This window comes from Vicugna pacos, chromosome 17 (genome assembly GCF_048564905.1).
Source record: "Vicugna pacos chromosome 17, VicPac4, whole genome shotgun sequence".
NCBI lineage: Eukaryota > Metazoa > Chordata > Mammalia > Artiodactyla > Camelidae > Vicugna > Vicugna pacos.
In genome coordinates, this window is record NC_133003.1 from 11,296,775 (window position 1) to 11,314,635 (window position 17,861).

The window sequence follows — 17,861 nt, forward strand, 5'->3', positions numbered from 1 at the left end:
AGGTTGTAGATTCACTGGAATTGTCAGAGAAGGAAGTTTCACTCGGGGCATGCTGAAGAAGTCAGACTGTGGCAGGTTAAGGGGAGGATCAGAAGCCAGGAAATGTGGGGAGCACTTGTAGGTGGCTGACTTCAGAAAGCATGCAGAAAGGATTTGGGGACAAAGGGAGCCTTATGCTGAGAGAGAGGCAAGATCAAGGAAAGGACTTTTGGTGCTGTAGTGGTAAGCCAATTGTTTGTCTGAGAATAGGGAGCAGATGACAGGAGAGCTAGGAGATACTTAAGTGAGATAGGTTAAGTTCGTAAACCAGGGACCTAGAATAAATGGGAAGCAAAAAAAATTAAGAGCGTAAATAAAGCAGGAGGTAGGTCATCAGGGCATTTCTAGTAAGAAGTATTGGCAATTAAATATCCATCAGTAATGTTTTGGTTAAATAAAGCATGGCTACATATTCATTTGAATATTGTGTTATTTTAGATTATTAAGAATGATAATGCAGATATGTTATTTGTTGTCCTGTAAAGCTATGTCCATTGAATATTGAATAAAAGGTCTGTTACAGGACAGAGTTGGTGCATCTCCATAGCTCAGGGGGCCCCAGACTGGTCTGCTTGGGATGCCGTTAGTATAGAACCCAGGGTATTGTTGCTTCCTGGAGTTGTGCATTCCAGACACCCTGAGTATGGTGTAGTGTACTGTTTGTGGAAAACGGGGTATGTGGACCTACATATATATAGTTATTTATCAAGATACTCAACAAAAGATTACTGGGGAACTCTGGGAGATTTGATATTGGATCATTTTTAATTTATTTTCTTGTGTGTGTGTGTGCGTTTAAACAATTAGCTGAATTTAAGAACATCTATTTTTATTTATAATCAAACTGTTTTCATTTTGAAAAACTTAGTGAAAAAGAAGAGCTCAGGTGAAAAACAAGAATGGAGTTGACTATTGAGGAAAAACTCTTTGAAGAAAGGAGAATTGAATATTTTAAAAAAAACCCTTAAGTTTAGATATGATAGACGAAATCATAAAAGAAAAAAGATTTCTTTGAAACATGAGAAATTATCAAAATAAAATGACAGACTGCAGCTTGGGATGCATTGTTTATGGGAAATATAGCAGGCTGAGTTGTGTATCTTATACATAAAATGTTTACTTTTATCTATTGCTTGGAATGTATTCCATTCTGTTTCAACTCCACTAACTTTCTGTCATATGGTTGGTAAGTTGCTTCATATTTAGACTATGACTTTCTTGTATGGCTCTGTGTGTATTTGGATGTCTTACTTGCTCCATGACCACTCACATTTTGTGCTTTTACCATATTCTCAAGATTTTCCAAACTCTCAGTCTTGCAATTTATTTCTCTGAGCTCCCTTTTTCCTGAGAGACTCTTCTGTTTCCTTTGTCGTCTTCTGTTTTCTTGCTTGAATCTGGACTGCTGCTATTTAAAGCTGCTGCGTAATTATTGTCCATTAGGTTAGAGCCATGTTTTCCGGATAGTGTGTTTCCCTCTTTTACTGGAATATACTTGTAAGTAACTTTGACAGAAAAGGTCAGATTTTTGAATCTCTTCTTTGTGAAAATGTCTATATTTTGCCCTCACATGAATTTGGTTTGAAATTCTGGCACCTGGTGCTTAGGTCATTCTTGACATTATTTCACTTCATTCCCCACATTTAGCTAATTTGTCCATAAATCCTGTCAGATTTTCTTTTGAAAGATACTAGAAATGCAGTCACTTCTCAGCACTTTTCCTGCTGCCATTCTGGTCAGAGCTGCCATCACCTCTCAGCATTTTCCATCCATCACCTCTCAGCACCTTCCTGTAGCAGCTGCCTGCCCTCATCTCCGGCTTCCCTGCAGTCTGTTGGCCACCGTGCAGGATTAGTGAGTCTCTTCTCAAAACTCTCTTGACTTCCCAGTGCACTCAGAGTAAAAGCTAAAGCTTTACTGTGTAAATTGGTTCTCTCTTACCTCCCTGATGTCATTTTGTCCCTTGTTCTCTTTTTTTGGGCCATACTGGCTTTAATATATGTTTGTTGAATTAATTAGAATTATGTTTCTTCAGAACTTGAAGACATTGTTCCCTTGCCTTTAGTAACAGTAATCCAGGGTTACTGATGAAAAGTCTGCCGAGTGTTCTTTTGTAGGTGACCTGTTTCTTTTTTCTTGTGAAGATTTTTTACAGTTTTCTCTTTATCTTTCATGGTTGGAAATCTCAGAAGATCCACTTGGCCTTCACTTTATTCTTTGGGAATGGCATTTACTGCTGTCCCTTTCAGTTTGCAGACTCATGTGTCCTTCATCCCTGGGACGTTTTCATGAATTTCTTTGATAGTTTCTTCTTCATTCTTCCCCCCTGCTTCTGCTTGGAATGCTGTATGTTAACTGGATGTTGGCTGTTCTGAGCTACTTACTGACAACTTCTACACTTTTCTTTCTTCTTTTTTTTTTTTTTCCCATTTATAGGCTGCCTCATTATTTTCTAGCCTTTCTTTTGAAAAACTTCTAGCAGTCAAGGTTTTAATTTCCAAGAGCTTTTTCTTATTCACAGATTGTTCTTCTTAAATAACATCCTCTACTTGTTTTATGGATGTACTGTCTTTGAGTGTCTTTAAGGATACTAATTAGGATCTGTGAAATGTTGTTTTCTATTCCTGGAATTGTTTACTCTGGGCTCTTGTTTTCAGTTCACCTTGATCTTTATTTTGCTGCATGCTCTACTCATATCCTGGTTATTCTAGATTTTTATACATTTATTTAACAAATTAGGTTAGAGTAGATGGTGTGTATGTCTGCTTTACTTTACGGTGAGGAGGCTAGAATTAGGTTGGCGGCAAGTGAGAAACTGGCCATAATTACAGGGGAGACTACTAAAATCCTGTATAACAAGGAGGGTTTTACTTGATGGCACTGCTGTGTGGCATAAACATACAACTGTAGTGTTGTTCTGATGTTCCTAGATGGTTTGTTCAGTGGGTTTTTTTTTGGTTTTTTTTTTTGTTTTTTGTAAGAAGCCTTCTGATTATTCTGCTTAGTGCTGAATATCTGGCATATTGTGTAAGACCTTGAATGTCACTGTGATTGACTTTGTCCCTTTTTTGTGTGTGTGGTTAAAAAGACCTATAACATAAAATTTACTGTCTTAACCAATTTTAAGTGTACAGTTCAGTAGTGTTAAGTATATTCCAATTGTTGTGAAACAGATCTTGCAGAGCTTTTGATCTTGCAGATCTGAAATTCTGTACCCATTAAACAACAAGTCCCCTTCCCCCATCCTTGGTGACCACCATTCTACTTTCTGTTTCTCTGAATTTGACTGCTTAAGATACCTCATATGGGTGGAATCATAGAGGGTTTGTCTTTTTGTGACTGGCTTATTCCACATAGCATAATGTCCTCAAAGTTCATGCATGTTGTAGCATGTGAGAGAATTTTATTTGTTCATGAATCAATGGATGCTGAGGTGCTTTCACATTTTGGCTGTTGTGAGTAATTCTGCTATAGACATGGGTGTACGAAATATCTCTGAGACCCTACTTTCAATTCTTTTGGGTTTATACCCAGAAGTGGAATTGTTGGATTATATAGTAATTTTATTTCCAATTTTTTGAGGGATCCCTGTACTGTTTTCCACAGTGGCTTTAACAGAGTGGTTCCAATTTCTCTACATGCCTGCCTACCAATTGTTATTATCTTCCCTCCTTCCTTTCTCTCTCCCTCCCTCCCTTCCTTGCTTCCTTGCATCCCTTCCTTTCTTTCTTTGATAGTAACTATCCCAGTGGATGTGAGGTGTGTTGATTCTTGGTCAGAATTGTATTTTAACCAAATAATCTTCTAGCCTTCTGGGAAATGTATTGGCAGAAAGGGAGTGAGACATGGCGGGCCAGCTAGGAGATACTTACATTGGCTTAGGTTTGTAGGAGTGAGGAACTGGTTTAAATGTCATGGGAAGATACAGTTTTGAGAGAGGTGGTGGAAAAATGGAAAGAATTTATTTGAATTGGATTTAAAATGACATGAGAATAGCTTTTCATTTCGAATCTGACTAATAACAGTATGGACATAAAGGAAAGGAAAGATTAATTTGTTGATCTTTGAGTTTTAGATGTTGACAATATTGTTGTGGAAATAAATGTCTGGCAGGGCAGCTAGAAATATGGGAGTGTATTATGGGTGAGAAAACAGGTTTCCACTTGTTTTTATGAGAGCCAGTGGGATAGAGGTCATAGTATTTAACTTTGAAACATTCATTTTCTTCAGAAAAAAATAATCTGATGAATTTTTCCTTCTCAATTTTTTACAGCTCTTGCAAGCTTAGGATATGAAAAGAGCTGTGTGTTGTTCAATTGTGCAGCCTTAGCTAGCCAGATTGCAGCAGAACAGAACCTGGATAATGATGAAGGATTGAAAATCGCTGCTAAGCATTACCAGGTACGCAGAACAGCAGTTACTCCATAATGATCGACGCTAAGTTGGATTAAACTGAAAATAATTTGCATTTAGGTTTTTAGATGTTTCTTTACACACAGATACTGTCTTGAAAAATAGCACTTTTTAATGAATTGATATATATTTTTGAAGCCCTCCGATAAGCTACTTATCTGTAGATCAGCTCTGTTTTCCCTTACCATGATATACCCAGCACCTAGCACAGTGCCTGGCACATAATAAAGGCTCGTTAAATATTGGGAGAACAAATGATTAAATGTTGAAATGAAATCCTTGGTAATTTCCTTTTAAATAAATGACCTCATTTAAAATATTTGTACATTATTTTTACATAATTTTTCTTAAGCACACACTTAAAATTTCACCAGTGTCACAAAAATTAAGACTTCTTGGCCAGAAAATTTTAACTCTGAGACTTGTGGAGAGGTCATAGTTAAATGTGACCAGATAAGTAATTTTCTTAAGTTAGCTATATTTAGATTTTAGATGCTGTCATTTACTAATATGGCATATTATTTGGCAGCAGTGTATCATTTACTCAGCCTTTATTTTTTGTTTCAGTTTAAAGAGCAATAAGTGATTATTGTTAAATGATATCATCTATAATTATGTTTTCATGTTTTATATTGCTTTAAAATTTACAGAGTATGTTCATGTTTTCACATAGACTTTCTGATGCATGTTATATAATGTCATTCTCATTTTATAGGCAAAGAGACTAAAGGGCAGAAGTGTTAATAAAGTGGTCCTCTGGGGTTTCAGGTGTTCTGATTCCAAATTTTATGGAATTTGAAATGGTCCTTAGACTGTCTTCCATGGTTCTGGAATTTGCTTGTTTCAGAGATGGAGTTTGATCTTCCCCATTGCTTAAGTTTAGGGGAGAGGTGATGAGTGCTGTTCTAAGGAAGTGAGGGAAAATGCACTTTAAGCAACCACGTGCTCCAAATTGTGGCATGCCGTAAGTTTTGATGGGTGCTGATGATAAACGTGATGCATATATCTTTCCTTTGTGGGGCTATAAATGGCAAATATTTTAAAATGTGAAAATGAAGGAAAATTTTATTTAGTTTTCTATTAATTGTAACTCCGTTAGGTGTCATGGGAGCTCTTAGAGGGTATTCTGAATTACCGAGGACACATTCCATTCTGTGAGTTACCTCTGTGATTCACAGCAGGTGCCCTATTACAAAGCAGGTCAGCTGATCACTACTTGGAGACATACATTCTAGTTTCACAGTCCTTCATGTCTGCAGCAAACATGATGTTCACTTTAATACAGTTAGTTTTGAGTTTTTGTTGTGTAGCTTAACTGCAAAACCCACAACACCTTTTAACCTCAGATTGATATGTCTCTTTTTCCCAGGGTCATTTGTTTCATAAAAGCAAAGTTAGTTTAGTGTTAACCTCAGCGACATATAGCTGAGATGGAAAACCTGATGTGGAACATTTCACCAGGGGGCTCTGAAAGCCAAATAAAAAATTGTTAGTACAGGGTAGTCATGGTCACTAGGAATCTATACTATTTGAGGTTTCCCTTAAGTATGGCATGTTTAATTATTTGAGAGATGTACTTGGGACCAAAGCAAGAGCGTTTTGGTACTAAAAACATTTGTCCTTGCCTCTGTTCTCATGTTAGTTTTCAGGAGGTATTTCTAAAAAGTTTAATCAAGTTGTCCCATAAATTTACTTTTTTGCTGCACTTGATTTTTACTGTAGGTTAAATCTCATGAAATTCTATAATGTTTAGGAAAATATCCTTATTGTCTGTAGGTCAGGTGTTTTAGATCTGTTTTTCACAATATAAAAATTTAAGTACAGTAACTGTTCAGCTGAGTTAACATTTGAAGTGGTTTTGTGTGTAACAGTAGAACATTGTCTTGCTGAGTTCCTATACATTTTAAAGAAATTCTTTTCTTCCTCCTCTAGTTTGCTAGTGGTGCCTTTTTACACATTAAGGAGACGGTTTTATCTGCCTTAAATCGAGAGCCTACTGTGGACATATCTCCAGATACTGTTGGGACCCTCAGTCTTATCATGTTGGCACAGGCCCAAGAAGTATTTTTTTTAAAAGCCACGAGAGGTAATTCCAATTTGTCCTCCATTTTGTTACATGTGAAAAGAAGTGACAGACTTTTAACATAAGAAAGTGATAATAATGTGTTCAGTGTAGAGCTTTCCTCTGAACTTAGACACATGAATTATTGAAAATTCTCAGCTTTCATTTTCTGGCCTTAAGATGGTACAGATGCGCATTTAAGAATGTAGGCTGTGTTTGAAGTCTGATGAAATGAATAGTTAAGTATTGTCTTAAAACACTGAATTCTGGAGTAGTATTTATATAGGTTTGTAATATGTCAGAAATTCATTCATTCAGCACATATGTGTTGAGTACCAACTGCCACTCACTGTTCTAGGCGCTAGATACAGTTAGACAAATGAGATTTCTATTTTCAGGAAGCCTACATTTTAGTGTGGAGGAGGTGATAAAACAAGCAATTCAGTAGCCAAGGTAATTTTAGAGAGAAATAATTGCTATAAAGAAAAAAAGATGTGGCAGTGACTGGTGGTCTGGCTGTGGGGTAAGGATGGAGGGGAGTCATGCTAATCTTAGATCCATTAGTCAAGAAGAGATTCTTTGAGGAGGTCTTGTTTAAACCAGACTTAATTGATAAGGAGGCATCCAGGCGGAACCTCTGGCCTTGTGAATGAGGGAATAAGAACAGTTCTTATAAGGCATGTAAGTTAGTGTGAGAGATTAGAATAAGGACTGAATATGTAAGTACAAGAAATTGAAAATAAGGGAGCAGTCATCAGGTGGAAACTTAGTGGACTGGAAAATTTTTTCTTTTAAAATAATAGCTTCTATTAAGATAGAATTCATATACAAAAGCATTTACCCTTTTAAGGTATACAATTCACTGGTTTTTGGTATATTCAGAGTTTTGCAACCATCACCACTATCTTATTTTAGAACGTTATCATCCCCCCAGAAAGAAACCCCATACCCACTGTCAGTCACTCTCCATTCCCCCTTTCCCCCAGCCCCTGGCAACCACTAATCTATATTCTGACTCTTTTTATCTGCCTATGGAGTAATTAAGTTGTGTGCGGAAGAGTTGATTTCATCAAAGAGGATTTTTTTTTTTTTTAAAAAAAAGGCAAATGTACTTACTTATGAGCTCAATGTCTGTACTGAGTTATCATGGTACATCAGATTATTGTATATTTATTTTCATTATAACAGTCAATTTAATATTTTATTCCAGATAAGATGAAAGATGCCATCATAGCTAAATTGGCTAATCAGGCTGCAGATTATTTTGGTGATGCTTTTAAACAGTGTCAGTACAAAGATACTCTCCCCAAGGTCAGTTATTGTTTTTGTAAACACTTGGTTGTTTTGCATGTGGAAATATTTGGACATTTTTGTGTATAAGAAGCAAGTTGAAAATTATGTTTTATAAAGAATATTTGAAATTTAAGGAAAAGCATTTGGAGAATATATTTGTAGAAATAGTTTTTGTTTTAAGATGCATGACAAGTCCTTTTATATTTAGGGGATGCCTTTGCCTCTACTCTTTACTAAACTTGTTTTTCCAAGCTAAAACGCTTCCTGGAAGATTTTGAACACCTGTCTCCAATAACTTTATCAAATCAGGGCATTGTATGATCTGAATCTTTGATGATTTGGTACAGCATGAATACTTGAGCATGTTGATTATTCACCCTTTTAATTATTGTCCTGTTTTCTTAAAGATGAGTCTTAAAGCGCAAAAACAGACATAAAGACAAAAGGAAAAGAGAACTTAACAAATTCATCCAGTACTTTGATTATAATTAAGTTTTGCCAACAGGGATAGAAAATTGGGCTGCTGTTGGACAGCTAAGGAAAACAACCATCTAAAACCACGTAACACAGGAAGTATTCATTGTTTTAATGTAAACCTTTCTGACGTGGCATTTGAAAAGACTAGTCAGTGATGATCATTTGTAAATGGTAAAGCAGATGATTAGACTGAGAAATAAATTCAGAATGGTTAAAAATGGAAATTTACAGATTGAAGTGTAGTGTGATTCAATGGCTCTCTTTCAGAAATGTTTAAGGAATTAATTTCGTCTGTATGATAGCCAATGCTATTTGTTACATGATCTTTATAAGTTGTTCAGGAATCTTTATAAATTATAAAATTGCAGAAAATTTTGTGGTGAAGTAAAAAAAGCATGTAAGTACATCAACACATTAGTCAGAATGTGAACGATAAGGAATTTGAAGATTCCTGGAGATTTAATATTCACCGAGAGATCAGTAGAAATTTGCCCAGGAGTCTTGGGTGATAATAGTGTTGCTCTTCAGAAGAGACTTGGGATCTCCTCTCACCTTTTTTTTCATCTGAAAGACATCATGTTCAGCTGCACAGTGTACCGTTACATCCTGTTGGGCCATTAGTTCAGTCCTGTCCCGGAGAGAAGAATGCCACCTACAAAGACTTGGAAGCTACCTCTGCACCATTCCTGGTATTCCTCGAAAATCTCCTGTTTTAAGTACCAAGTTGTTCCAGACTTGCCTTGAGAACTGGCATGAGAGTGCAGTTTGAGATTTAGATGTCTTTTATTTTTGCCTTTCACTAATAAAGCTCATAAGGTATTTTCATATTCTAGTTATAAAACTGGAATATCTGCAAGTAGTGACCCAGGAAGCTAGGAAATTATTCACTGGGAGACAGGAAAGCATACAGGTAGTAATTCAGTTTTTGATTCTCTTATTTTTTTGTCTAGATAGGAATTGTCTAGTATATTTCTTGGATATTATATGGCATGTACTTCCTAAAAACAATGAGGTTACACCCTAGGATTTGACATTTTGGAAGAGCCTCTACCAATGTAACTGCTTTTTTGGTTCATGTTTTTGGATCTTCTAAAATTAATTTTGACTGGAATTTTTTTCAGAACAAACTAGGGTAAAATAACACTATCATATTAGTCATTAACTTAGTACATTTGTCTGTTTGCTCTATGTTTTTGAGTATATGATACTGAAATGTTAGTCTTTATATGATACTAAATTTTCTATGGCTAAAAATTACCTTTATTAAAAGTTTCTTAGGATATGAATTTAAGTGGGAACTTACTTTATTGTCTTTTGTCTTTTAAACATGATGAAACAGTCAGCTATAGAGCAATTTCATTAGTGTATGTGAGTAATGGTGGTTTAGTTAACTCTAAGGGCCGGGTAAGGGCTCATAAGAAAGCTTCTAAAGCTCTGTGCTTGGTCTACCTCTGTGAATGTCCATTCTACTTCTCTTTCTAATGCATGCTTTCCTTTCTTTGTAAACAAAATGTTGACTTCATGGCTCAATTAAAGAGAATGGTAAATACTTAAATTGGCTTCACTTAATAGTTCAAAAAAAAAAACCCAACCCTTAATTCTAATTGGAAGGAAAAAAAAAAGCTGAATTCATTGAATCCAGTCCATGCAAAATCATGTGGTCTTCTCTGTTTACACCTAATGACTAACCAATCTCTAAACCATTAATGGGGTGATTCTAATTTCTGTCTCCTTTTCCTTTTTCTTCCTGCATCCCATGTTGTCTGTGGTGATTTGTGTGGTTGGACTCTCCCCTGGTCAGTATTTTTATTTCCAGGAGGTGTTCCCTGTCTTGGCTGCAAAGCACTGTATTATGCAAGCCAACGCTGAGTACCACCAGTCCATCCTGGCGAAACAGCAGAAGAAATTTGGAGAAGAGATTGCAAGGTTACAGGTGAGTTTCTTGGAAATAAATATTTAAGTAACTTGGATTTCCAATTTTTTTTTTCTTTAGTAAGATTCCCATGTTTGCTCATAAAAACTTTTCCCACTCATTGCCCCTGTCAACAGAGGCAAGTGGTTGTTTTTATTTTTAGGCTATACCTACTGTGTGCTTTTTGATGTCTCATATTTTATGTAAACATTTTTGCATAATTTGCATTTAGTTCTCATTTATTTGTCCATGTTTATTTTAATTTTAAGTATTCTAAATTAATTATCATGCTCCAGAACAGATGTGCAGTGCTTAACTTGTGGCCTAGCTGTGGTCTAAATTGGGTCATATGATTCCACAGCCTGAGGAGGACAGTGATTATACACACACACACACACACACACACACACACGTACACACACACACACACACACACACACACACGTACACACAGATCTTATCGTTAGCAGAATACCTTCTGTGCAATTGTATCAGCACTGGGTTTGTGAGAAACTTGCTGTGACATTTAGGGTAACTTCGCAGGAGGGGTAAGGGCTATTTATATGAGTTGCTTGTATTTTGAGGATTGGTAGGCAGAGGGTGGGAAGAGGACTGTTAAGGAAATTTAAATATGGACTGGATATTAGAAGATACTATGCAAGTATTATATTTAAGAAGTTCAGGTTAATTAGTCTTTTCATGAGACAAGAAACTCAAGTTTTATAAAGAATAACATGTAGGTTTATATTATACTCCACATTGACAAAGTCAGAGAAAGGCACACTCAGGTTACCGAACATATTTCATTTGTGCAGAGATTCACTTTGATTGCAGTCACTTAGATTTTTATATGAAAATGCTTCAGAGAAAGTGGTTTCTAGAGGAAAGATTTTTTTTTCAGGGTAGCATATTTAAAGTATTAGAAATATCAATGGAAAGAAAACACACAACATAAAAGGAGGGAGTTGAGTTTTATTTAGGGACTTTACTGAGGTAATAGTAAAGTCTCATGGGCGACAGCCTCCTAGTACCTCTGAGGGAACTGCTCTGAGTAGGGGAGAAACCAGCTTAGATGTGATTTCTCGCTATGAAATACGTCTCAGTAAAAGATTACTGCTAGTCACAAAGAACAGACATCTCAGGTTAATGATTTTAGTGCTTTTCTATGTAAAAGATGTAGGACTCTGGGTTCATTAGAATTCTTCCTGAGAATGACATCTGTCTAAGGGGCCGTTTTTCCAAAGCACAGGGTGCCTCATCCTGTTTTGCATCCTGAATTCCTCTCTCTCAAGGTGCTCTGTCAGCAACTGCAGTGGATAGCGACTTAGTCCTTAATCCTTGTTTTACAGATGTTTAGCTTCCTTATTTTTAGGAAATTCTGGGACTTTTATATAAATAAGCCTTTATTTAGTTTCTGTAAACTCATCATTGAAGAGCTTTAGAAATTTTAATCTAGTTTTTAAAACCCCTTAGGAAAAAGGAAACTTTCAGACTCACAACAAGAGATAAAGACTTTTTTTCAGTTTTTAGATTCATAAAGAGTTTTACAGGTTTAGTCATAGGTCAGAAGTTAATGCAGAGCACAAATACTTGCAATTCTTATCTCACTCAAAGGGCTGTTCCCGTTTCCATTAGGCATTTTTTTTTTTAATTTGCCTGATTTGAGCTAAGAAACAAGCAGAAGAACAAAACAGACAAAAAAGGTGACCAGCATATTCTCTGTAGTCTCTCACTTAGCATACCCATGACCCTGATAGAGATCATTAGATGGTTACATCAATCATCTTTGCAGTCTTTGCTGTCAGCAACTTACTGGTTATGACCAAACCAGAAACAAAATCACAAGAGTCAGGAAAATCACAGCAATAGGTGAAACAGCAAAGGGAAAATTGCTACATGGGATTCACTTCTGGGGTCAAGAAGAATTGTACCCGGACTTGTACAGCTCATGAAATGCACTTCTTGGACAGTGCAGTTTATTTGGCTTCAGAAGGTGGGTTCACTTGATCATCTTGGTGGAGTCTGTAAAGCTTTCAAAAAGATGTAAAAAATATAGTTGAGTCTTGAACAGCATGGGTTTGCACTGTCCACGTTCAATGAATAAATATTCGGCCTACCGTATCTGCAGATTCCAAATTTGTGGATCCATCCAAATGCTGGTCAGATACTATGTTAATCAACAGATGCGGAGTCTGTGGGTAGGGAGGGCCAATTCTGGGACTCGATCATCTTCGGATGTTGGTGTCTGTGGAGGGTCCTGGAACCAATCCCTTGCAGATCCCGAGGAGCGAGTATATAAAGATGTAAAAATATGACTCATATAGAATGAGTACACACTGGAGATTTATTTATTTATGAATGTTGGACCTAATAAGGTGGTAAAACTGATTTTGTGAAGGTATTGTTTTTTCTTTGTTATGATAGTAGCTTGTAGGTATTAAGGAGATTGCCCTTATTAGGAGATATGTACTGAGGTATTTGAGGATGAAAGGTCATGAATTCTGAACTTTAGTTTCAAATGGTTCTGCAAAAAAAAAAGAAAAGAAAAGAAAAAGGAATCTGTGTATATATGGGAAAGAGAGATAAAGCAAATATGGCAAAATTGCTAACGGTTGTTAAACTTAGTAAAGGGTCTGTTGTCACTCATTGTTCTGTTCTTTTAATTTTTCTGTGGACATGAACATTATTAATATAAAAATTGGGGAAAATGTAAAGGTATACACTTCAACACATCTCCCTACCTTTCCCCTTATATCCTGTTCCTCCATCTTTTTTCCCACTGCCCCATAGTTAATTTCTATTTGTTTCTCATTTAATCCTTTCAGTTTTTTTCCCTCTTTGATATGCAAGCAAATACATCCACACATGCATGCACACTTAATGCACATTCTTAACTCCCATCCTTACATAAGAGGTTGTATGCTATATACAGTGTTGTACATCTTATTTTTCTCACATAACAACATATTCTGAAGATCTCTCCATTTTAATACAGCAATACAGAGACCGTCCTCATTTTTCTTCAGAGCTGCATTGTACTTGATTGTCAAACCACACTTTATTGCTGTGCCCTATTGCTGGATACGTGTGTGTTTCCAAGATTCTATTACAAAACATACTGCAGTGAATAATTATGTGCACATGGCACTTCGTATTTCAGCAGATGTCTGAGCTCAGTCTTCCATAGCAAAATACCATAGACTAGGTGGTTTAAACAACAGAAATAGATTTTCTCATAGTTCTGGAGGCTGAATTCTGAGACAAGGGTGTCAGCGTGGTCAGCTTGCAGACTGCTGGCTGGCTTCTTGATGTGTCCTTACATGGTAGGGAGCTCCCACAAGCTCTCTGGTGGCTCTTCTTACTCAGGCACTAATACCACCAGGAGATCCCCACCCTCATGACTTCATCTAAACATAATCTCCCAAAGGCCCCATCTCCAAAACCATCACTTTGGGGGTTAGAGCATCAGCATACGAATTTTGAAGGGACATGATTCAGTCCATAGCAGCAGGTATACCTTAAATTCCTAGAAACAGGATTGCTGGTATCAAAGTGTAAGTATATCTATAATTTATTATATATTATACTTGGATCTTTGATTCACTTGGAGTTTATCCTGATAGATGATGTGAAGGGTGTATCCAGTTTTTATTTTTTCAAATAGGTACCCAGTTGTCCCCAAACCATTTATTACAATGACTTTCTTTACCCCACTGATTTGAGATTTTGACTTTTATCACATATTAAATTATATGTTTCAGTCTGTTTCTGAACTTTTAATTCTGTTTCATTGTGCTGTTTATGTGTTCAAGTTCCAGTTCTGTACCATTTGAGTCATTGATACTTGTTTTAATGCCTGATTGGTATTGATCATCTCTCGTTTCTTGAATTTCCCTTATTGTTCTTGTTTATGCTTCTATATGAATTATATTTAAGTATTTATTATGGAAAATTTAAGATATATACAAAAGTATGAATCATCAAATATCCATTACCCAGCTTCAATGATTATCAATATTTTGCTTTGTGTTTCGTCTGTTTGCCCTCCTCCTCATTTTTTTTGAAGTATTTTACAACTATCTCACGTATCATTTCATCCTTAACTACTTCAGTATAATAGATAAGGCTTATTAAAAAAAGTAAAATCACAATGTCATCCTATCTAGCACAATTAATGCTAAATAATAAGAACTAATAATACTATTAACCTAATGTTACCCAAACCTAATTTAGTTTTCTCTGATTTTTTTCTAAAATGTCTTTTTATAGTTGGTTTGTTCAAATCGGGATTCATACAAGGACCCCACATAGCATTTGGTTGATTTATCTCATAAATTTTTAATTTGCAATGGCATCTGGTCCCCAGCTGCCATGTTGAATTGTTCTCACTTTTTCTTGTTTTGTGTGTTTCTTACAATGATTTCTGTGATGTCTATTATCCCTTTTATGTTTCTTGTGTAAATATTTCAGTCTTTCTTTTCTTAAATGATTTCGTATTTTTCTTCAGTTTCTTTCCTGAGTTCTGCAGGTCCTGTTTCACATTCTCTTGCTATCGACTGTCACCCACTGTTGTCTGGGCCATCTGGTCCTCTGTTCATATTTTGTGTTCTTTGGTACTGTGATTGCATCCTTAAGTTTTTTAGTTTATTTTCGTTTTTTTAGTATGCTGTATTCTTTGCTTTGGGCAGCAGTTCTTTGGTGAATTTTCATTTTCTATGGGGAAGTTAAACTCATTTTCATTCATCCTTTCCTTATGGTTTCTTTGTGTTGAGGCAGATGCGATGCCTTTTTGGTTACTTATGTTTAAATGAGCTGGAATTCAGTCGAGGAATAGCCAGAGGTGCGTATGGGGAGAATGCCTGGGTAGCTTGCCAAGCCTCCTTATGTAGAGCCCTGCCTCAGCTTCTCCTCTCTGGTTCTCAAGGCCTGGTTTAGAGGATTCCCTTTTGTGCCTGTATTTCCCTGAGTTCCTTACAGCCTTTGCATTTCCAGGTAATGCGTCTACTTTTTGTTGTTTTCTGAGTGCTCATCTCCTTTCCTCCTCCTCCCCACTTTTCAGTCCTGCTCTTTTCTGCTTTCCTCGGCATCCCTGCTCTTTTAATTGTCTGCCTCTGGGCTCAGTAGCTCCTTGGGACGAGGCCTCTCCTGTGGCCCCTGGGTGACTCCACGTGGGACATTTGGCTTTACCCATGCCACCAGCTGGCAGCTGTCACCTCACTGCATTTCCTTGTTTTCAGATTTGCCTAAGTGTTTTCTCCTCAGATAGGGCTCTTGGCAATCCCCCTTTCTCCTGCTGTATTCAGTGTCTTTTAAGGCCCTAATACCAATTTTCGTATTTAGGGGAGTGTTTGACCACATTTACAAATCATATTTGATTTACAAATTTAAAAAGTGATTTAAATTTGTGCATTTTTATACCTCCTAGTTTACGTTACAGATGTAGCATTTGTTTTGTTTGTTTTGGTTATCCTTGTTTCTGTTTCATATTAATCTTGTGTATATCTTTTAAAACTTACTCCTGACTATTTTGTCTTCCTGTTGCTAGTAACAGTGGATTTTTTTCTTCTGTTATCTCTTCAAATTGGTGATTGTTTATCTGTATTTGCCCTGTTGATTTTGTATGTAAGCTACCTCTCATTTAGAATAGTTGATTCTCTTAGGTTTTGCTGGCACACAAATGTATGAGCTGTATATGATACATTTTTCCTTTTCTAAATTTTATACCTCTGATTTCATTCTTTTCTCTGGTTATTTTTACCATGTTCTATGTTCATAATGATACTGGTGATCTTTATTTTATTTTGACTCTAGGATTGTTTCTTTCAGTTTTCTGCTAAGCATGATATCAGCTTTAGGGGTTAAGATTTTATCATGTTAAAAAACTAGATAACTATTTTTATTTTACTAAGATTTTAAAAAATGTCAAGAGTGAATATTTTATCAAATGATTTTTCAACATCTATGGAGGTAATTTGATTTTTTTTAACTGAAATTTATTACTTGGAGAATTACATAAGTAGGTTTTCTAATTTTTAACTATTCTTATAATCTTATAATTTTGGTGTCTTAAACTTGCTTAATCTCCTCATATGATCACTTTATATGGATGTTCTTTATATGTCTGAGAATATTGTATATTCTCTTTGGAGTCCCAGGTTCCCCATGTCTGGTAAATCAGACTTTTTTATTGTGTTGTTCAAATCTTCTCTGAGCTTAACAAATTTTTTGTTTGCTTGGTCCTTTCATTCATGAGACAGGAGTGTTGAAATCTTCCACTCTAATGATGCATAGATGTTATCAATTTCTCATTATAATTATTTATATAGATAAAGGTTTTTAAATACAAAATTTAAGAAGTTTTATACCTTTCTGGCAAATTGGCAAATATTAAACATTATATACTGAATTTATCCCTAATAATACTTTAGGCTTTAGTGTCCATTTTATCTGATGTCACTATTCCCAACACCACGTAAGTAATTTGAGCCCTAAATTTACGAGGCATATGTTCATTTTATGTGTTACAAGGGCAGCCTTTCAAGAAAAAATTCCTATTGAAGCTGACAACGTGCTTCCTTGTTGATTTGCTGTGTTGCTGCGCAGTTTATTTTTCTGATCCATTCTTTTCACCGTGAGTGTAGCCCTTTGAGGTTCTTGCCTTTAAGTGGGGATCAGTGGTGAAGGGGATGTTTCTTAGTTTATTGTCTTACGTAGTTTCAAGACCCTTGTATTTGTATTACATTCCCTGAGGGCCTTTTTTAAAAGGCATTTTAATTGCAAGTCCTTTGGGTACAGAAATACCCAACAGCCAAAGCCAGCTTTCCTTAGTGTCAGTTTGTAGGTTTGATTTCTTTTACTTTCTTGATAACTCACTTATATGTTTAAAGGGATGTCTGTTATGTGTTATTCTTCATTTTTTGATATTTTGGTTTGTTATGGGAGAATTTCTAGGTTATTCTTTTGATGACATTGCTGGTAATGCCAGTCCTCAAAGATTTTTTAGAAAACCAAAGGTTGGGTGCTTGGTTGAAAAAAAGAAACAAAAAATTTTTTTTTTAACATTTTCTTATTAGCATGCAGCAGAATTGATTAAAACCGTGGCATCTCGCTATGATGAATATGTCAATGTGAAGGATTTTTCTGACAAAATCAACCGTGCCCTTACTGCAGCAAAGAAGGATAATGACTTCATTTATCATGATCGAGTTCCAGACCTTAAAGATCTAGACCCTATTGGCAAAGCCACTCTTGTGAAATCTACCCCAGTCAATGTACCCATCAGCCAGAAATTCACAGGTATGTCAAGTATACAGATGCACTTTAACTTTATTTTTTTTCCTCCAATTTATTCATTTTTGTAACTAAAATCACATAATTAGTATTTTATGCTTTGAATATAATTTGCATTCATGTTTAAAATGAATATGAGAATAAAAATTATAGTGAAATTTTATGATGGAAAAGTAAATAGTAAAGCATAAAGTATACAACAAAGTCAAAAACTTGAAACTGAGTAACAATAAAGACTTAAACACGCACTTGTCATTTTGTTAACACTTGTTATTTAAGATTCTGCCATTATAAATATACATAAAATGACTTTACACATACAAACCTCTGGAGTCATTGTTATATCAGATAAATAAATGTTGTAATATCCTTGAA

At 35.8% G+C, this 17,861-nt stretch overlaps 1 protein-coding gene across 1 annotated transcript in view; it reads left to right on the plus strand.

The window, feature by feature from the left end:
• PDCD6IP (programmed cell death 6 interacting protein) overlaps positions 1-17,861 on the plus strand; it is a 57,715-nt gene that overhangs the window by 15,312 nt on the left and 24,542 nt on the right. The window contains exons 4-8 of the mRNA XM_006200630.4: positions 4,313-4,440; positions 6,385-6,538; positions 7,725-7,825; positions 10,101-10,217; positions 17,270-17,492. Coding sequence (XP_006200692.1) covers positions 4,313-4,440; positions 6,385-6,538; positions 7,725-7,825; positions 10,101-10,217; positions 17,270-17,492 — 723 coding nt within the window. The remainder of the gene's footprint in view (positions 1-4,312; positions 4,441-6,384; positions 6,539-7,724; positions 7,826-10,100; positions 10,218-17,269; positions 17,493-17,861) is intronic.